Source organism: Panthera pardus, unplaced genomic scaffold (assembly GCF_024362965.1).
Source record: "Panthera pardus isolate Hobbes unplaced genomic scaffold, ASM2436296v1 HiC_scaffold_25, whole genome shotgun sequence".
Taxonomy (NCBI): Eukaryota; Metazoa; Chordata; class Mammalia; order Carnivora; family Felidae; genus Panthera; species Panthera pardus.
The window spans coordinates 75,854,911-75,877,593 of record NW_026526821.1 but is presented as its reverse complement, the minus strand read 5'-3'; the positions used below and the strand labels follow the sequence as shown (position 1 = coordinate 75,877,593).

General features: G+C 35.6%; 1 protein-coding gene across 6 annotated transcripts in view; it reads right to left on the bottom strand.

Moving 5' to 3' along the window:
• The window catches only part of VRK2 (VRK serine/threonine kinase 2), a 103,800-nt gene that overhangs the window by 7,260 nt on the left and 73,857 nt on the right, over positions 1-22,683 (bottom strand). For all 6 annotated transcript variants that reach the window (XM_019427402.2, XM_019427326.2, XM_019427737.2 and 3 more), the window contains 4 exons: positions 20,348-20,468; positions 18,003-18,061; positions 13,214-13,380; positions 7,930-8,091 (listed from right to left, as the gene is read on the bottom strand). In XM_019427402.2, the coding sequence (XP_019282947.1) occupies positions 7,930-8,091; positions 13,214-13,380; positions 18,003-18,061; positions 20,348-20,468 (509 nt within the window). The remainder of the gene's footprint in view (positions 1-7,929; positions 8,092-13,213; positions 13,381-18,002; positions 18,062-20,347; positions 20,469-22,683) is intronic.

The window sequence follows — 22,683 nt, the reverse complement described above, 5'->3', positions numbered from 1 at the left end:
TCTGTCTCTGTCTCTCAGAAATAAACAAATGTAAATAAATAATAAATAAATAAAATTATAGGTACAAGAAAAGTACATTACATAAGGATTTATGGGATACAGTTAAACCAATACTTAATAGGACATTTATAGCATTAAATATCTACATTAGAAAAAATGAAAGGGCTCAAACAATAGTCTAACTTTCTACCTAAACTAGAAAAAGGAAAATAAACCAAAAATCAAGTTGAAACAAAGAATAGGAAAATCTGCCCAGTCTAAATCCAGCCTGTTTTGTAGAGTTACCAACTAAGAATTAATTTTAAATTTTTAAATGGTTGGAACAAACATTTTCTGATTGGAAAATTTTATGGAATTCAAACTTCAGTGCCATAAAATTTTGTTGGAACTCAGCTAGACTCATTTGTTTACATATTGTATATGATACTTTTGTACTATGGTGTACAGCTGAATAGTTGTAACAGAGAGCATGTGACCTATAAAACCTAAATATTTAACTATTTGGCTGCTTGCAGAGAACTTTGACTACTCTTGAAATTGAATCCATAGTGAAAAGGAGAAATCTCTAGGCCCAGATGGTTTCACTGGAGAATTCTCTAAAATATTTACTTTAAAATTTTTTTAAATGTTTATTATTGAGAGAGAGAGTGTGAGCACGGGAGGAGCAGAGAAAGTGAGAGACAGAATCTGAAACAGGCTCCAGGCTCTGAGCTGTCGGCACAGAGCCCCATGTGGGGCTTGAACTCATGAGCGGTGAGATCATGTCCTGAGCCAAAGCCGGAAGCTTAACTGACTGAGCCACCCAGGCGCCCCTCTAAAACATTTTAAAAAGAACACAAATTCTACTAATTCTGTTCCAGAAATTAAAAGGAGGAAGACTTGTCAACTCATTTTATGAGGCCAGCACTGCCATGATACCAACACCGGATAAAGACAGTAGAATAAAAAGAAAGCTACACACCAGTAGTCCTCATTAACAGATGTAAAAGTTCTCAACAAAATACTAGCAAATTGAACCTAGCAACATATGAAAAGAATTCTACACCATGTAAGACTAGAGGGGTGCCTGGGTGGCTCAGTTGAGCATCCGACTTTGGCTCAGGTCATGATCTCACAGTTTGTGAATTCAAGCCCCACGTTGGGCTCTGTGCTGACAACGCGGAGCCTGGAGCCCGCTTCAGATTCTGTGTTTCCCTCTCTCTCTGCCCCTTCCCTGCTCTTGCTCTGTCTCTCTCTCTCTCTCAAAAATAAACAAACATTAAAGAAATGTAAGACTAGTTCAATATTCAAACACTAATCAATGTCATCCACCATGGCAACAGTGTAAAGCTGAAAAATCATATGATCATATTAATTGATACAGAAAAAGCACTTGATAAAATTTAATACCCATTCATAATAACTCTTAGTACACTAGAAATAGAGGTGAGCCTCATCAACCTGATAACACCTACCAAAAATATACAGCTAACATCACACTAAATGGTGAAGAATAAACAACTCACATGTTCTTCAACACTACGTCCATACTTCAGAACATTCCTTATCAGTAAAAAGGAATGAACTATACTGATACATGCAAACTCAGATGGATCTCTATCTAGGGCATTATGGTGAATGAAACAAAGCCCATCTCAACAAGTTACATAGTAAAGAATTTGATTTGTACAACATGCTCAAGATAATCAATTATAGTGATATGGAACAAATCAGTGCTTTCCAGGGTTTAGGATAAAGGGGAGGGTGTCCATATAAAGCAATACACGGAAGTTTCTATGTGAGGGAGTTTCTTCCTAGAACAGTTCCGTACAGTAATTTTTGTGATTAGTCCATACATGTAATACAATTTAACAGCAACATACACATATGAGTGCATGTAAAAACTGATGACCAAATAAGGTATGTATTTTATAGTAGTATGCCGAAGTTAGTTCCTGGTTTTGAAAATTATACTATTGTTATAAGATGATGTCATTGGAGGAAGCTGGGTAGAGGGTACATGGGAGCTGAAGGAAGGGTACATGGGAGCCCTCTATTGCAATTTCTGAGTGTGCAATTATTTTAAAATGAAATGTTAAAAAAATAAATTCAGAGGTAAAATATAGTTCCAGCTCTCCCACACCAAAAAACAAAATAAAAACAAACAAACAAAAAAAGTAAAGGTGAAATAAAGATATTTTCAGACAAGAAGTGAGAGAATTAGTCTCCAGGAACTTTCCACTACAATGTTAAAGGAAATTCTCTGCGAAGATGGGAAATGAACCAACTGTAAACTCAGATCTATGGGAGGGCTGAAGAATTCCAACAGCGATAAATAAGATACTTTTTTTTTTCCCTCTCAATTTCTTTGAAATAAAAGTAATTTTTAAAAAAATAATTTAATGTTTATTCATTTTTGAGAGACAGAGACAGAGCATGAGCAGGGAAGGAGCAGAGAGAGAGGGAGACAGGATCTGAAGCAGACTCCAGGCTCTGAGCTGTCAGCACAGAGCCCAACGTGGAGCTCGAACCCATGAACTGTGAGTTCACAACCTGAGCCAAAGTTGGATGCTTAACTGACTGGGCCACCCAGGCGACCCAAAACTGATTTTTTAAAGCACAATAGTAACCGCATTATGGAATTAATTATATATGTGAAAAAAAGTATGACAACAGTAGCACAAAGGATGGAAATGTATTTTTGCAAGATTCTTACATTATATATGAAGTCGTTTATTAAATCAAGGTAGATTATTATACAAGTGAAAGATGTATATTATAATTTCTAGAGCTATGTTAATATGGTAGCCACCGACCACATATGACTTGAATACTTGGAATATGGCTAGTCTAAATTGAGGTGTGCAGTTAGTGTAAAACACACCAGATTTTGAAGACTTAATATGAAAAAAAGAATGTAATATGTCTCAATTTTTATTATAGTTACAATATTCTGGGTATTAGTTTAATTAGAGTTTTTATATTATTAAAGTAAACTTTAATTAGAGTGGTTTTAGAGCAGGGGTTTGCAAACTTTTTCTTTCAAGGGCAGATAGTAAATATTTTAGGATTTGGGGGCCACACAGTCTGTGTTCTAAATACTCAGCTCTGCCACTGTAGCATGGAAATACCCATAGACAACATGTAAGAGAATATGTAAACGAATGAGTACGGCTATGTTGCAATATAACTATTTAACTTTAACTATTAACAATACAACCATATAAGTATATTTAAATATAACTACTTAAAATAGGTGACCTGCTGACTTTGGCCCATAAGCCATATCTTGCTGTACTAAAGTAACCACTACAACAAAAACAAAACAGCCCAGAGAAGCACAGTTTACAAATTGAAGATATGAGAGACAAATTCCCACTTACTCCAAAAGAAAGCAGGAGGGAGGTCAAAAGTGACAAAGAATAAATGGAGCAAAAAGAAACCAAATAGTGAGATTGTAGATTAAATTGAACTACAATAATTACATTAAATGGAAATGGGACAGATTAAAAGGAAGGTTTGTGAGGTCATGCAAAAAAGCAAGACTTAAACTGTTATTTACAAAAGCACTCACAGACACAAAGACACAAAACACAAACATTAAACAAAAGGATGGAAAAGGACACACCATGCAAACTAATCATAGGAAGGCTGGAATTGTTAAAATTAAAGTAAAATTCAAGACAAAAGAATATTGACACATGTAAGAAAGATGTTTAAAATGATAAACAATATTTCACCAAGAAGACGTAACAGTTCTGTCTGTATGTCCCTATTAACAGCATGAAAATTCATGAAGCAAGAACTTATAAAACTAAAGGAAATATAGACAACTCCACAATTACAGTTGAAGATTTAACATACCTTGTCATTGACTGATTAAACAGGAGGACAAAATAAAGCAAAACAGTAAGGATATAGAAGGACTGAACAACACTATCAATTTAACCTAATCAACATTTATAGAATAGTAAATTCCAAATTCAGAATATATATTTGTTCCAAGCACATGAGGAACATTCATCAAACTAAGTCTTCTTTTTGACCATAAAACAAGTTTCAGTGTATTTTAAAGGATTGCAAGAATATGCTCTGATAAATTAGAAGTCAATAACAAAAACATAGCAATAAAATCTCAAAAATATTTAGGAATTAAAAAATCATGATTCTAAAATCCATGGGGTCAAAGACTAAGTGAAGGGAAATTAGAAAATACGTTTAACTGAACAACAATGAAACACAATATATCAAGATTTGTGGAATACATCTAAAACACTGCTTAAAATTCTTTATAGCTTTATATATTTTAGAAAGAAAGGCTTAAAAGTAATGATTTAAGCATTTGCCTTATGAAGCTTAAAAAAAAGAGTACCCAAAATAAGTATAAGGAAATGATAAAAACGGTAATTAGTAAAAGAGAAAAAAAAAATCTCAGCAGTAGATAATTCAACAAATCCAAAAATTGGTTCTTTGAAAAGATCAATAAAAGTGATAAGCATCTAGCTAGACTGTAAAAAAAAAAAAAAAAGAAAGAAAAAAATTCCTTGGAAGATACATATTACCAAAGCTGACACAAGAAGAAAAAGAAAATCTAATGATCATTATATGTTATAGAGAGTAAATTCATAATTAAAGATTTTCCTACAATAAAATTCTAGGCCCAGATGATTTTCTTGCTAAATTCTAGGAAACATTTATGAAAGATAAATCTTACTAAAACAGTTTCTGAAAATAGACACGTCCAATTTGCATAATGACCTGAAAACAAAACCACACAAGGACATTATAAGAAAAAAAAATTACAGATCAATATCCCTCATCAATGTAGATATAAAAACCCTTAATGGAATAATACCAAATTGAATTCAGTATGACAACGCATCATGACTAAATGTGGTTTATCCCAGAGAAAAAGGTTGATTTAACACTCAAAAATCAATGCAATTCATTGCACTAGTAAAGGAGAAAAATCATATGATCATTTCAGTAGATCCCCAAAAAGGACTTAATATACACTCATGACTTAATTTTTTTCAACAACTACAATGAAATTTCCTCAGCCTGATAAGAGGGCATTTAGGAAAAACCTACAGCTAACATCATACTTAATGTATAAAGAATGAATGTTTTCCACCAAACAGGAACAAAGCAAGGATGCCCATGCTCAGTGTAGTATTAGAGGTCATAGAAGGTATAACAAAGCATGAAAAAAAGCTATGAAAGGCATACATGTTGGAAAAGAAGTAAAACTCTATTCACAAACATTACTGACTGTGTATAAAATCCTAAGAATCTACCAAAAAACGAGAATTAAAAAGTGACTTTAGAAAGATCTCAAGACACAAGGTCAATATACAAAATGATATTTACAATAGAATTAAAAAACAAGATATTTAGAGATAATTTTAATGGAAGATGTATACGATACCTACACCAAAAACTACAAAACACTTAGAGAAATTAAAAATCTACATAAATGGAGACAAGTATACGTTTCATGCATTGGAAGACTCAAATGTGTTGTTGGGATTTCAGTTGCCCCTAAACTGATCTTTAGATTTAGTGGAATCACAATCAAAATTCCATTTTGCTTTTTAGTGGAAATTGACAAACCAGTTCTTAAATTTTATGGAGAGGAACAGGACCCAAAGCATTCTTGAAGAAAAGGGTTGAAGGACTTGTACTATCTAATTTCAGAACTAGTTGTAAAGCTGCAGTAATTGATGTACTGTGGTTTTGGTATAAGGACAGACAGACTGATTAGAAGACAAGAGAGAGTTCAGAAATAGACCACAATTTACACTGTCAGCTGACTTTTGAAAAAGACTCCAAGGAAATTTAATTAGGAAAAGGAAATCTTTTTAACAAATGGTGCTGTGACAGCTGGCTCTGATGGAAAACAAGAACCTCAACCCCTTATACACACAAGAATGAGCTCATGGACTCAAAAACGAAAGCCAAAACTAGAAGGCTTTTAAAAAAATATTTAGCAAACTGTGACCCTAAGATAGGCAAAGTTTTCCCAGGTTTCTTTACAGAAAACATTGATATATTGAACTTCAAATAAAAATAACAAACAGTTTTTGCTCATTAAAGACAAATAAATGAATAGGGAGGCTGCACACTAGGAGAACATATCCACAATACAGATGTATAAAGAATTCCTACAACTCAGTAATAAAGAGACTATCATCCAAATAAAAATGGATCAAGACATTTTACAAAAGAAGACATATGAATGGGGAGTCAGCACATGAAAATGGTGCCCACAGTTATTAATTAACAGGTCACTGATAATCGGACTCAACAGAAATACTAATACATAAATGTTGGAATGCCCAAAATTAAAAAGACCAACACCACCAAATGCTGGGGAAGATCTGGGATTACTGGTGGGAGTACAAAATGGAAGCACTTGTCAGCTTTTTATAGAGGTGAACATACATCTGCCCTGTGAACCAGCAATTCCACTTCTCAGGACAAACGAAATGTAACCATAGAAGGACTTGTGTCACAATGTTCATAGTAACTATTAGTTATGATGGCTAGAGCCAGGGGCAGCCCAGGTGTCCTGGGAGAATGGATATATGGCCTATGGTGTACTACACAATGGAGTTCTGCTCAACAAGAACAAATTAGTGATACGTGTAACAATATGGATGAGTTTCAAAAACAAACTAACAAACAAATATGCTGAGTGAAAGAAGACAGACACAAAAGAGTGCATTCTTTATGACTAACATGGTACGTGACATTCTAGAAGAGGCAAAACTAACCTAGTGTGAAAATCAGAATATCAGAACAGTGGTTGTTTGGGGGAAAGGGACTGACTGAGAAAAGGAACAAAGAGCTTTCTGGAGTGATAAAATCTGCACACACATATCACAAATGCCCACACTAGTTACAATGAATCAATTTCTTGGCTTGGAACCTGGGCATCAGGTTTTTTTTTTAGTCCCTTCCTATCTCCATACACAAAGTGATTCTGGTGCATAGTACAGGTTGAAAAAGAACACACAAGAATCTCAAAATTTTGTCATCAAGCAATATTTGTAATTTTACAAATGGGAACTATAAGTTCAAAGGATTCTTATTAGTACTGTAAAAACATTCTCTGGATAAACGTGTATGCTTGTTGGTTGGGTAAGAAATGCCCAACTTGTAGGTGTCTAATTTTCACCTTGGCTGCCAAGAGGTTCAGAGCCAAATTCAGTGCTCAGTTTAGTGATTAACGTCTCAATGCCTGATAAACCAATTTTGAGGGGAGAGGGTTTGGGAGATAGAAGATGGGGGCATTAAAATATCCTGTTTCACATTTTAAACTACCTCAAATTATTTGAGGAAAATGATGGTGTATAAATCATATAAAATGTTGGTCATTTTGGAAAATAAATATTTTTTCATTGAGGATATAAATACATTGATTGTATGCTTCTCCTTCTTCTCAGAAAAAGGTTCGATTAGGAAAGACTTTTGCTGTTGCTTGAATGAGTCCTCTGCTAAAGGTAAGTCACTACTCAACCAAATGATCGAATAACGTAAAAAATACATCATTTTACAATACAACCGTATCAACAGGGAAACTCTTCACTCACATTTGATTATAAGGGCGAGAGTGGAGGAACCCATGTAAGAGTATGGAATATGCTAAGAGTCCCTAATGGATCAAAGATGGCATAAAAAATTTAAGTGCACTTCATTACGTTCTCGGGGTAAAGAAATCAGATCTGTACGCAAATGTGCTCACTGTCATTCTGTTTCTGTGATGATTGGTGTCGGCTGCTTTGATTTTATCCACTGGATAGGATATTTTCTGCCCCTTCTCATTTAACAAAACCATACAACCTTGGCCCCCAGGAGAAAATAAAAGGTCTTTATTCCCAAACGGCATATTCTAATGTAACGTTAAGGAAGAAAAAAAAAAAAAAACAACAACAAAAAGCCTCTCACCTGAGCTGTTTCACTGTTAAGCAATCTAGTCAGCGGCTCCTCTGTTTGCACTTTTCTCCAGGTTGAACAGGACTCAGCACTTCTCTCACCACGGATGTTTTTTTCTATTAACCTATTTTGCATCTGATTGACTTGCTTTGTTGCAGCCTTTTGAGAAACAACCTGTTGATTGAGAGTAATAATGTATAACGAAAACTTTTGACACTTGTAAAACAAAGATGCTTCTATGTCCAGATTCTTGAAAATTCTAAACTTGCCAAGCTTTGAAAAAAAAAGAATTAAAGAGGAAACCAACAAATGGATGTTATAGAAAGAATATAGCAGTTGGCAAGATCCAGACCCTTTCTCATCAATAGTACAAGACCAATTAAAATTAGTGTCACTGTTATACGCTCTTTAGAAATTATCTCTACAGATAACTTGCTTATTGAAAACGGCATTTTTACAGAAAACTGTCACATTCTAAAACTGCACATGAATTCATTATTAACCTTTGCTGGGAGTGGATCCAGTACATCTTTTTAGTTTAAATTCTTATTAATTAGAATCTTCGTTTTCTATCATTGAAGTGAGCTTAATGAATGTGAACGTAGAAAAGGAGCTTATAATGTTGCTTACTTTCTTATACAGGTAATTTAACCTTTGAGTAGATGAGTAACAGTTCGTGCCACCTGGTACTGTGCACCAGTATCAAAGGTTAAGTTCTACAACAAGCCTGCTGTCTCTCAGGTTCTTTTTCACACCGTGGTGTTATCTGGGGGATGACTGACTCTTAATAACCTTGAAGTAGACACGGAAATCGAAGGGCAGATCCCACAATTCAGCTGGAAGATTAAGAGCCACAGTGAAGATCCTTATGTGAAGTATTTGGTCAGTAGCTTCATGTTTACAGCAGCTGAAAGTGCCGTCACCTTTTCTTCATGGGTTAAAGAGGGGGCAGAAGATAGGAACAGCACAAGGGGAAATAATGGAGTAGCCAGTGCCAAAACAGAGAATGAATTACGTTGGCTAGGCAAGCAGAGCCTTAATTTGTAGTCTCTCAATTTTTAGCTTCTATTGCCAAGTGTGTTCACTCCTTCCCTTTAAAATATGCTGGTGTTTTGTGGCGAGGTCTAAGCTGTCACAACACCATTCTTTATTCGCCCCTCCTCCCGGATCCCGGCTTCTCAAAGGGTAGCAAAGCCATTGCTTTTCAGTACCCTGACAATTGGCATTGTTCCCTAATCACTCAGGGTTTCTTTATTTTCACCACTCAAGTCTCCCAAACTACTGGGAAAATTCATGGGTAACCACCTTCTGAGTCACACTCCCACTGAAGTCATCTTAGTGATAAATGCTCACCATACCACTGGTGCGAAACAAAGGGTTTCCCAAAGCTGTTGTACACCGGTTCGTTCTAATGAAAGACTGGCTTGCCAATCACTGTGAAAATGTGTTTTATGATATAAGGGATTAGTTGAGATACTGAGGTTTTTAATGCCTCACTTTAGGTATAAGAGTTTCTGGCCTGGGAGCCTCTGATGTACAAACAAAATCTGATCTAATATATTCAGTCCTCTGTGAGGCTTTCTGGAAGAGATGGTGCCTCCTGGATCTGCCGTCAGTTGGCTGGATGGGCAGGTTGCGCTGCCATAAGCATTTCTAGCTAATAAACAAGATGATACCCAGTTTATGGAAATTTGCTATTTCTAGGGGAACTTTTAAAATGGTAAGAGTGAAGTGGGATAAGTTTGACTCTTAATTGTGAACAGAGGTAAAACGTTTTCTCAAAGATGTAAGAGTGAATATAGAAAACACTCTGGGCATCACACGAAATCAAATAAAATACTACCCAAATAGGTGTCATCTTCAAGAGAGAGGCTATTCAGATCGGGTATTTTTTATTTAATTTTCCATTGGCACTTCAGTGTTCCAAGAAATCAGGAATACTTTGGCCTCCTGAAATCTAGTGAGCCAAAAATGTGCTCACAAATGAGAATTTATATTCTACTTTTCTCACACAGTATAAATATAAATAGAATTATTTTGAGAATTAAAGCTCAAGAAATAATTTTATGAACTTTCAAGGTCAACACAAAGATTACTACCACGAATAATAATATATATATTCATCCCTGGATTTGCTGCTAACCTCAGATTTAGAGTAAATGAAGGGACAAACTCTTACTTGTCTGAAATGTAAGACAGCTTGAACATTTTCATTCTGCCCTACAGTTACTCCTCTGCCTAGGGAGAGCACTGAGGAAGGATGGGTGTCTGTGGTATTACAGTATGGATTCAAGCATCATAACAAGGAGAGAGCTATGATAAGCTGGTAAAAGGATCCTCTACTGGCTGTGGAAGAAACAGCTTATTCAGAGGGTTGAACGGGGGCCTTCAATAATGCTGGTTTTCCAACGTGGCTTTAACATTCTCATCTGGGAATTCTAGAGCTTTAGCTCACCTCAATAAGCATTCTTACTGAAATATGGTTTCCTTCAGTGAATTCTGGACATTAAATCCCAGTGGATGGTATAAATAGACTGTGGTGGCCTGATGATAGATTCTTCTAATTTGACAGTGTTACCTCAGGAGCCATCGGAGCTACTAAAGAGTGATTTCAGCTATACAGAACATCATTTTGATTGAGGCAAATGCCCCAAAAGATTTGCCTTTCAGAAAAAAAAAAAAATCAATGTCTCTACTGTCTTGACAAAAATTCATTTCCAATTTAACTCCAGTAACAGTATTGGAGGACTTGTGTAAGAAGGCGGCTCTGTTTACAGGGAACAGTTTATGATGCCTTGTAAAAACCTAGTATTGGAAAAATACCTCCTTTTTCTTTTGCAAAAAGATGCTGTAAGTTTGCCAAGATTCTTAACGGTGATGTGCTATTTTCTAATACCTAACCAAAGCATATTTTTGTTAGGAATACTAAATTTAAAAGGTACAACCATTTCTGCTGAGGGAAATAACATTTTAAAAAAATAAGCATTCATAACTTTCCTTTGAATACTGAATGATAGAAATATTTTATTTACCTAACGGTATATGTTTTCTGGTCCACTGACTTCTTTTTCAGTATCTTTGTCCAAAGAGTGTAAGTCCAGGATTCATTCAATATTCTGTTAAATAACTAGAGTAATCCATGTATGAAGTAACAAAAAATGTTTTTAGTTACTAATAAGGAGATTCTGTCTGGGACTAAAAAGAGAAATCTGGGGCCATGTGGTTGATACTCATTCTGGACCCAAAATGATTTTTGTTATGGAAGCAATCAATTGTGGAAACTAGCCTATACTTTTATCATTCAGGGAAACTGAGTACAGCACAGTTTATATTGTCATATTTTGCTTTTCAACATTTTCAAGTTTAGTATTTGCAACATTACAAAATCTGTAAACTTTAAAAATACTGATTCACCACATGGTGAACCTATTTTTATATTATGATTATAACATATATATGTGCACTTAAAATACTACAGAAATAAAGTCTTTATTCAATAACTATTGACCGGCTGTGAACTACATCCCCAAAACCTCTTGCTGTCTTTATATCGGGGGTGGTCATATTGTTAGAAATTAACTAAGGTCTTAAGAATGCATATTATTCTTAGTGTTTGCTTTTTACTCATAATCAAAGTGCTCTAATCAAAAGGGAAGAATAAAATATTTTTGATTGAGGCTCATTGGAAAAAATGTTTTATGTTCTATTCTCTGCATATAAAAGTGGTTTCACAACAAACATCCTTTGAATTTGATGAAACTGAAAAATTCTGGTGGATAATAATTAGAATTTTACATCAGAGGATATAACTATCAGTTTTTAAAATGACTTCTTTTATATTTCAATTAAGTTTATGAAACTGAAAAACTACAGAAAAGGAAAAAAATCTACTTAAATTAGTGTAGATTAAGTGGTGACCATTATTGCAAGGGAAATACTACGTTAAGGAAATGGCTCTTTGTTTTGTTGCAAAAGTGATAAAAACACAAAAGTCAATAAAACTGTTAAAATAAGTCTCAGTAATTACCAAGATCAAAATCCACTGGCTTTTTATTAAACATGAACTTTTGTTCTGCCTTCTGCAATACGTAAATAGTGCTGACAATTGGTTTGTGAGGCATTTGCTACAATAAAATGTAATTGTATCATGAGAGAAAGGTGACAATCAGGAGATCATGAAAAAATTACATATTCTCACTGGTAGTTAATTAGCCATGCAAAACCTCCTCAAACAGATATTCTCTTCTATTAGGAATGATTACTATGCAGGCCTACAGATGTCAATACCACAGTCATTCAAATACTTCTTTCCCTACTAATTGAAGGTTGTAAAGCTCTGGTGCCAAGGTTTTGCTTCCAAAGAGCTAATTTATGACTAGAAGGATATTTTATGTCTTCAGTTGCAGCAGCTACAAAATTCAGCAAATCAGAACCATCTGTGCACTGATACTTGACTCACCATCCATCTAGCGGCCTATCAGTCACGTTAGTTTGCATCCTGCATTCTTGGCTCAGGAACACTTGTGATGATCCAAAGTTCATAAGAAATATTAAAAATGAATGGCATCCTGACCCTACCTTATTGCACATGCATCGGGGAGAAAAAGCCCTCCCTACAGGTTTTGCATGTGGATCCTGTCCAGGAAGGACTGGACATTTAGTTGCCTGTCCGGTAGCACTGCTCACAGGAATCTCAGGTTTCCCCCACCCTGTAAAAAATGTTTTAAATCCTAATTCTTGTGTATTGTTTCAAGTTCTCTCTGTCTTTTTTTAAGTCAGTTGGAAGATAACAGAGTATAGGAGAAAAGGGTAACTTAAAACTTTTTAAAAGGTTATTTTTGTAGATTGATACATCAGTGCATACGAGTAGTCTGGTTAAACCTAAGAATATCATCATTATCACCCCCAAATTATGGAATTATGGCCAAACTGGCAAACAAAAGCAGAGGGCAATAACCAAAGAAATCTGAAGAAAAGCAACGAATAAAGGTTGTCCTGAATAAAGTCAGATTAGCCTTTAATCTTACCCTGGTCGTGTCTCTGTGACCTCAGCGACTGCTTTATTTCTTTAATAGTACCCTAAATAGGCCATGGATCCTACTGTTTTTCTCTAAGAGACAATAGGTCAAAAGAACTTGCAACAAAATTTCCTGGAGCTCAGTTAGGAGAAATAGGAATTAAATGTAATAAGCAAGAAAGTGGGTTGTCAGACTCCCTCTGAGACCCAAAACAACTTCATTTGGTAGAAAAGCCTCACAGAAGGTAATCGTAGGATCCCAGGGACTACGTTACTTACTTTTTGATTGTTTGGAGTATCCACATTCACACTCTCTCCTTTAGTGGAAAATTCCAGTGGTCCTAAAGGTGTTCCACCTGGGTTCAGAATTTTCTTGAGCATTTGATAGTTTGGCTTTTCATCATATGCTAAATTATGAGCACATACCAAATACTGGGCTATTTCACCTGTGAAGTGTAAATTTTTTTTACATGTTATTCGTAATTGGCAAGAATTGTCAAGACTCCAATATCATCAAAATCTCTCTATTCTCTCTTACACGTGCACACAACACACATCCTGAAGAAACTAAGAATAAACAATTCGATGCAAAGCACTTTTCAAATGATATCCAAAAATGACTGAAATATAGTGACTTAGAGATTTGACAAGATGGGAGAAACTGGTAATTTTTTTACACATCTTTGTTGATATGTTTACATTTCACTAATCTTATCAAAGGAAGCAAATTTTAAAATTATAGTTAGTGAGTTTGATTTATGAAGTGCAACTACTAAGAACTACATGAATAATATAATAGACCAGACATGCTTCATACTTTATGTTGAAGTTTTAAAAATTCAGTTAAAAACAAGTGTTACTTATTATAAACCTCCTTACTTCAACGGAAAAAAAAAATCACTGCAAGTTTTAATTCAGGCTTTGATTTTGAGATTATAAAAGTACCTTTAGAGGGATGCCTGGGTGGCTCAGTCAGTTGAGCGTCCGACTTCGGCTCAGGTCATGATCTCACGGTTTGTGAGTTCAAGCGCGGAGTCGGGCTCTGTGCTGACAGCTCAGAGCCTGGAGCCTGCTTCAGATTCTGTGTCTCCCCCTCTCTCTGCCCCTCCCCTGCTCATGCTCTACGTCCCTCTGTCTCTCAATAATAAATAAACGTAAAAAATTTTTTTAAAGTACATTTAGAAATGAGCTTGAATTCTAGGTTTTCAGCCATGACTAATTTTAGAATTCATCGAACCTCCCTGGAGTCCTCCACACCTAGCTAGCCTAGTGCATTCACTAGTGCATTCATTATATAGCCTTTCTGATCTAGAGCAGAAGGGGAAAATGTTGCTACTTTTTCTTTTCAAGTTTGTTTGTTTATTTTGAGAAAGAGAGAGTGCAAGTGGGAAAGGGGCAGAGAGAGGGGGACAGAGGGAATCCCAAGCAGACTCCCTGCTGTCAGTGTGGAGCCCAGTGTGGGGCTCGAACTCACAAACTGTGAGATCATGACTGAAGCCAAAACCCAGAGTCAGATGCTGAACGGACTGAGCCACCCAGGCATCCCTAATCTTTTTCTAATGTAATCTCTTCCCTAGAACTATAGTAACCCCCTTCCCCCTGCCAGAAACTATGAACTACAAACTTCTAAATAGAAGCAGAATTAGTAACCCAAAGTTACAAATATAGCTGCCTTAAAACAAATGTAGTTTGCATTTTTGTTTCAGATGGAGATTCAATCTAAAATCCAGACACAAGTTAAGTGATCATACCATATACTGTTTAAAATCTGGCATGTTTTCATTTGTTCACAGAGATGTTTAGATACTCCACTTTTTACAAGCTTTTCCCCTTCAAAAACTTATTACTGACACAGACACAAGTACCTCTTACTAAGTTGTTTATATTCCCATGGCAGGGAAAATCTGGGAAGCTTTGTGGGTTGGCAGGAGTGACTTCCTAATCCTTCCTTTCCCCTCCAGGCCCACCTCCATTCCAGTGGGGAACCGCGGACCCTGGGTTTATCTCCCTATGGGGAAGAATTCCAAAAGGAACAGTCACCATCCTGTTCCGTCCGCTATGAAAGTCGGAGTGACCATTTTATGCTATATTGTCCATAGCCATTTTCTAGGAATATAAGGCTACTGTGGCGAAAATGAGAACTCTTAGCTCCAGGTTTTTTTGGTTTTGCTTTTTGGGTTTTTCTTTTTTCTTTTCTTTTCTTTTCTTTTCTTCCTTCCCTTTCTGTTGATACTTAGGCAATTATAATGCAACCTACTTTTTCCCCTAATGTCTAAGATATATCAAATTCTGTTCTCTAACATTTGATCAAACAGATCTCTATTAGCTGGCAAGTAGTTATAACTCATGTTTCCAGAAGCCCATTGGGGAGGTTTGATTGCTGAAGGGACGATTAAAAAGAAAATGAGATTAAATTACATTCACTGTTATTTTAATGTAAATACTCTGTTGTTCTTTGGCCCTTTCAAGATTGGTAAGCCAGGTTTGGCATATATTATTTTTTTTTTTTTAAATTATTTTCCAAATAAGAGTTTATAATTAATTGTTTTTTTCAGATTGGGTTAGAATGGATTCCTGTTGAAACAGTTATTAAATATGACCGGTTTCCCATGCTAGTCACCAGTCTCTTTAACTCCATCCTATACCTCAGTTACATATGGCATATATTATTATAACTCTATTAACCAAAATATCCCAAATGGAGGAGAGAGCTGAATAATCGGGGAGAAGTTTTCACAGGTCACCGTTAGAAGGCAATGGAAGATTCTGGCACTGCACCAATGGACAGCAGCTGTGCGGCAAAGCCTTCATGGGTCTGGGGCTTGGAAAAATGAGGCATCGGTGAGGTAGGAAAAGGAGAGAAAGAACCGCCCTCTTATAAATTCATTATTATCAACCTGAAGCTTAGACTATTGTGATGTATTACTGCTTTAAATGTGAGCCTTCCAAGATCTAGATTTATTATATTAAGTATACTTTTTAATTTACTAGCATATTTCTGGAGCTATAAAACAAAATGCTTTGGGTAGTATGAAATGGTGATATTCTTGAATCATCTGCTTTTAAGCTAATGAAATATTAAGTATCATTACTATCATTTCAAGAAATACAAACTTTTCAAACTATTATTATTACACTGAACTAGACATGCGTGTTTCAACCCCTGTGGTGGTTTTATTTCATAAGCTGCCTTAAAATAAACCTTTTATAAATCGGATTAATTGTCATGCTTGCAATACCCACTCCTCAGCACGACCAACTAAGGAATCTTCAGTTAATAGTAAAGTTTCAAAGTTTTATGCTTTAGAAACAGAAATCTGCATTTTATAAAATAATAGGATGGTCTCAAATAAATGGTTTGTACTGAAAATGGGGGACCGGGCACTCCTGTCATTTCTCATTATCATCCAAATCTTCTGATCTCCAGTAATAGAAGTGTCTCGAGTATACACAGGTCCACAGGCATTTATCTTGTGGGACCCAGGGCATCTGGGCTTTCTTTTCTATTCCAGAACAGTTAGTTGCCTTTTGTGCAGGAGGGGCAGAAAAGGTAAAGGAGATACACAGTGAAAAAAATTTTTTTTGACATATCCCATCTCTCTTTTTTGCTGTCTTATTGAGTAAAACATAAACGGTATAACTTGGTCAAAATGTCAATAAGCATATTAGCCAAGAAAGAATATTGGCATTTGAACCACATCACTCAGTGCAGTTACAGAAAGGAAAAGCCTTCAGTCCATCCCCTGACCCCCAGGAGAATACTCCCCCTATGGCGCCTCCATCAGAAGAGGGACCACAGAAAGTGGGAAGCAGGAGGCACAACACTGGGGCAGGCTTAGGACTTGGGGAATAGAGGTGGAAAAGCAGAACTGCTTTGTTCTTCTTTAGTTTCCCATGGAAATGAACATTTTGGTTTCTTGTCAAAGAAGGGCTATAAATATAAGTTTAAGATGATTTAACTCTACTTTTAAACTCTCAGATGGAAACTGATGCTATTTGACCTTATCTAGAGGGTCAGCGTACACATTTACTTTCATAAGTCAGCTAAAAGCTAACGTTGAGATTACCCAATATAGAGAGAGAACAAGGTTCTTTCTGCTTATCTGTCTCTGAGAAAAAGTGAGGCTGACAATAGAAGGGACTCTTTTCTCTAAGACAATCGAACTCATTTGCTAAATTGGTGCCATGCATGCATATGCAAACGACAGGCACTTGGGTAATTCTGAATTGACTATTTTTACTGATAATACTGTCAATTTAAAGAATTCCAAAACAATCCATACTAACTCAAAAGAGAAAACTATTTAATGAAATGTACCTTCAAATCCCAAGGTTATATGCCTTTGCTAATCCAAAATTTTTTTTTGCAGGCTGTTCAGAGCGCAAACCCTGAAGGGTTCAGCGATGCAAGTGTTCAATGATTTGGTTATTTTATTTTATTTTTATTTTATTTTTTTAAGTTTATTTATTTTGAGAGAGAGAAAGCGAGAGAGTACAAGAGGAGGAGGGGCAGAGAGAAGGAGAGGCAGAATCCCAAGCAGGCTCTGCACCATCAGCACAGAGCCCCGTGTGGAGCTCGAACTCAGCAAGATCATGACCTGAGCCGAGATCCAATCAGATGCTTAACCAACTGTGCCACCTAGGCACCCCAATGATTTGTTTTTTTAAATTAATGATTGAAGGTGCTCTTTCCTTAGATCAACTTTATCTTCTTTGAACAATATAAAGAGGAACAAAAACAGAACGTCAACTCTAAAAATACTAGATACAGTTGACTATTAAACCTGTATATGATACCCCCTCCCCTGCCAAAAAGAAAAAAAAAAAATCAGTCAACAAAGCCTAGAACACTGCCTAAATATTTTCTTGTAGCATTCTTGTGTTCTAATGTCAAAGAAGACGTAAACATTCTCTTCCGTAGCAACTTATCTGTAACCCTGTGTAGGGTTTTCTCCGACCCATGTGGCAGTGGGAGAGTGTGGGTTAAGCAAAAGCTGTAAAACAAGAGTGACAAATGTGGTGACGTGTAAATCACATAGGAAAAGGTAGAAGTTATCATTTGACTTACAGCAACTGCTTCCGGAAGGAGCCCATTTAAGCACTGACTCAGGAAGCTCATCCAACAGACTAAAATGAAGTAGAGTAATACACAATGAATTTGTTTGCAATCCTGTGATTTGTTGTTTTGATTAGAAAACAAAATTCAAATTCTGTGTTAGTGGGTCACCCATGTTGTGACTTTCAATATTTTTTTCACCCACCTGTTATGGATAAGAGGGTAAGTGGAGGTGGAGGGGATCCCTCCATTCTCACTGACCAATTTTATATCAATCACCTAGAAACTAAATGTAGATTTATACTATAAATGCTTGCATTCGAAGTTTGTAATACAAAAGTAGGGATATCCATCATGATTTTTTCTTAAAAACAAGAAAAAATACATAGGAAAATTCAATCTGGATTTTCAGGAGATTTTTCCTCAGGTACTTACCACTGGGGAGGGGCAAATTATTTAATTATTTATGTATACCGTTCCCCAGTGGGAGCAATATATGCTATCCTATGACTCGAGAGGTTAACATTAAATAACCAAACAAAACCAACAAGAAAAGTCATTTTTCTAACTCCTCCCAGTATTTTAGACTGAACAAGTACAATTCTTTTAAGTTGCTTCATCCACCAGTAATATAAACATGCAACTAAAATTACTGACATGAACGTCTGATTGACAAACTCAGGCCCAGGCAGAATTGCAACAATAAATTCACTGATCTAATATTACCCTATGTCAGGTAGATAAAAGGCATAGGGAGATAAAGTATTATGACTGTATATGCAAGCATGCCCTTACAAGGAAATTCAGAGTATGCCTTCTTAGCAGTTGAATGAATTATGATTATATAATATCAGAAGTTTAAAAATGTCTGTAGCTTATCTTAATTATAAACTTCATTATGTATCAGCTTCACTGGCTTGTAGATTTATATTAGTAATTAAATAAAAATGAAGATATTAATATACATAAGGATCCCCAAAATGGAAATAGAGGTTATGTTTATTAACATTATATTTTATTATTTTACATGATACACTATTTTTGTATTTGAATATACACACATAGGCATATTCTTTAGATATCCACAATGAATTCAACTACATATGTATATTCTTAAAAGATTACAACAAATCATATTCATAAGTTTTCTTAAAAGAAAAAATACACATAATCACTAAAATTAAAATGTGAGCCTTTTAAATATAGTACATTATTCAAATCAGGTAAACTGAGGTTAAAAACTGGATATCCAGATTGCTTATACATGCCCATTACTGTGCTTTGACTTGACCCATACATTGAAAAGTGTTGGTTAATATGGACACTTTAATCACTGCAGTAAAAAACTGATTAGATAGTTCTAATATTGACTTATATGAATGTGTTCGTTTGGGGTAAGGGACTAGGATGGTCAAGATTCCAGGCAGAGAAATATTTCATATAATATATCCGTACTTACAAATGTAACCTGCATTACTTTGCATCTGCAGGCTATATCCTATCAGGCACTGACACCACGCTGAATTTGAAGACTGATTTCAAATCAGACTGATTTACCCCTTCTGTAAACTTCCGTTGGGACTCACCCTACTTAAAACATAGCTGCCTTTTCTAATCACAATATTACACGTGTGGATAACTACTGTTGAGCAGATCCTAGTATATAATGAAAAACTGGCTATTCTGTGCTGCATGCAATTGCTTTCTGTTAAGCCTTATCAGTGAGAAATTAGTAAAATAGTAACATGCTCTGTTCTCAATCTGACCTAGTTCTCTGCTAACAGATTCTAGATGAGAAGAATTGAATGAGGAATATTAAAAGTGTTTATGTGGTTGCAAGATTATCTCTTATATAAATACCTTATATAAAAGTTTTGTTTGTTTCTTCCTTAAGAAACAAAACTTCCCTCCAAGATACAGAATTAAGAAAGAGGTATATTGCTCACTTGAAAAATACAAGCCCAATTTGTCCCATTTCTCGTTGTTGCTTCGCCCAGTTAATATCAACCCCACCGAACTCAGACTGCCTCCTTATACATGTACAATGCTAATTTGAAAATACTCTTCCTTGAAAAGACTACCACCTAGAATCTAAGCTTTGGAAAACATGTAAAAGAACAAACACTTCACTTTATGTTTTGCATGACAACTCACATACATGCGATTTCATAGGTGTCTTCTTAATTGATTTTATGTCTGTAGGGTGTTTGGTTTTTCAAAAAATAGTTTTCAAATTTCAGAAATTTGCCTTGGTTCTCAGACTACGAGAATGGCAATCTTCTCTGGGATATTTACTCCCTTTAATGTATCCCTTCAGACCTGCCGCTGTACGTGATGGAATACTTGAAAATGTGTACTTTGTTTTAGCAGTCTGAACAGCCACAGGGTCCCGCAGGCTCCGCTCCCAGGGCAGTCTCCCACATAACCACCGCAGCAGGCAGTAGCCGAGGGTTTCGAGGTCACTTCGTCTGGACAGGGCTAGAGGAGGAAGCATTGAGAAAGAAACATGAGGGACAAGCAAGTTTTGAGACAGAGAGAAATTGTCGAATGAACTACCACTGATGAAATACGAAAAAGCCAAATGGGCAAATGTGTTTTGTTTATTCAGCTGGACTAAAACTTAAACGCCCAGGCTTTTGGCCCCAGTCCACAGACAGGCAGTGACTTGTTGCTGTTGAAAGTAAGGGTCAGTTTCCTCACCTCCTCCAACTTCATCCTTCCTTAGTCTGGCCTGTCACATGAACTTGATCTCCATGGCCTCTGACATGATCCAGACAACCCATAACCTGGCACCAACACTTTCTCAAAGAGCCAAGCAGTAAAACAAAGAAATAAATGTCTGCAGCTAAATTGCTAACATATGTTCCAGGAAGTCCATGGGGTCTGCGTTGGTCATGCAGAGACCCTTTGAGTGCAGACTAAACACTGATGGCCTTTCCTGTTCCACTCACACTGGGAGCATTTGATGTTGGAAGAATATGACAAAACTGCCATCTAGTGTGCAGTATTAAAAAACAGGTCTGTCGTAAGATTTTTCAATTAAATGAAAGTACAGGGTAAAAAATGCCTCCTGCTTTTAGGTATCTGGTTCTAAAATTTTACAAATATTTTTAGATATATAAGCAGTGCCAAGCTAAAATTCTGGCCAAATATCCTGAACAGAAATATAAAGGTGAGGCAATGGTGTGCATGGGGTAGAGGCAGAGGTGGTTGGATACAGATTTTTGAAGTCAAACAGAGGCTTTCAGAATTTACAATAAGATGGCTTTTCATCAAAAAATACAGAAGAACATTTCAGGCCACTGTAAGTATCATTTATATCAAACTATTAAATTCTGTAGACTGATTTTATCATAATTTTATATATTTTTTAAAATACCTATTTCAAAAGATGGACAATGAAATCTAATATAAGTAAAAAAATATATAACAAATACTACTGAAATAATGATTAACACATTAATGAGATCCCACAAAATGATCTCATTTTTTTTTATAACCATTTCAAATTGTCATAAAACAATGGGCTGGTATTTACATTTCTGCCATTACTTGAACGTTCATCTGTGTAGGGAAATAAAATCTCCTAAGTGCAGTATGTGGCTGTTAAACCTGCTGTAAACAGGTATCCTATTTTATTATCTTTCATTAAATAAACTCTGAAAAGTCACTCAGGAAACTTAGTTTTTAATTTAAAAAGTCACCTACTAAGAAGAATGCTGCTAGCACATCATAACTACTTTTGGTTACCATACACAGGTTATAATAAAAGCAGAAGACAAGATTAACTCTTACACATACTCAATCTTAACTGCTATTAGAGTACTGGATTATTAAAGGCCCTCCAATTGAGCAGAATGCTACAGTCCCATGGGTACTGTTTACTTTCTTCACAAGCTTCAACAATGTCCTAATGCAAGACTTGGCTCTCCTATTCAAAGAAAAACACAATCTCTACCACGCTGGTTGGTACTGATTTCTTCACTAATAAATCTCCCACTAATAATGGAATGGCTCCATTTATACAGATGTGTTCACAAGTCCCTTTTCCATTATGGCAATTCCCAATTACCACCACTTTAAATTCACATCCTCTAATTTTCAAAAAATAATTTTCAAAGAAAATATATATTCTGGCACCTGTTTGGACAACATAGGCTACACACAAGAGGCCCCTGGAGGAAAAATGATTAGAATTAAAATGGAATGAACCTTCCCATCACTTTCCCACCCTTCAACTGAGGGATGAATTGATATGAAGTTGTAAGTAATGACAAATCATTTAGATTTCTGAAGTCAATTTTTCATAAACTGGTCTTCCATTGAAATAGCCCTGTGAGAGTTAACTTTTACTTCACTATTATAATTAAAATACATGATCAAATTTTTCAACCTTTATTTTGTTTTATTGCACATATGCATTGATAATTTTAGTTAGGTAAATGTTTTACTACTATTTCCACTAAAATACATGTAATATTAAAAAAAAATCCTATAGTCACTCTTTCGCACCATTAAAAAGATAACTCTCTCTGATATTCCCTCCCAGAGAAACAAATTACAAAGTTCTATGTGTTTTAATGAAGTTCACCTCTAAGACCTAATGATTAGGTCTTCTTCCACCTACTATACAGAAAAAGCATGTTAAATTAATTAAAAATAAATATTCTAGATGACAATATTAGCATATGTG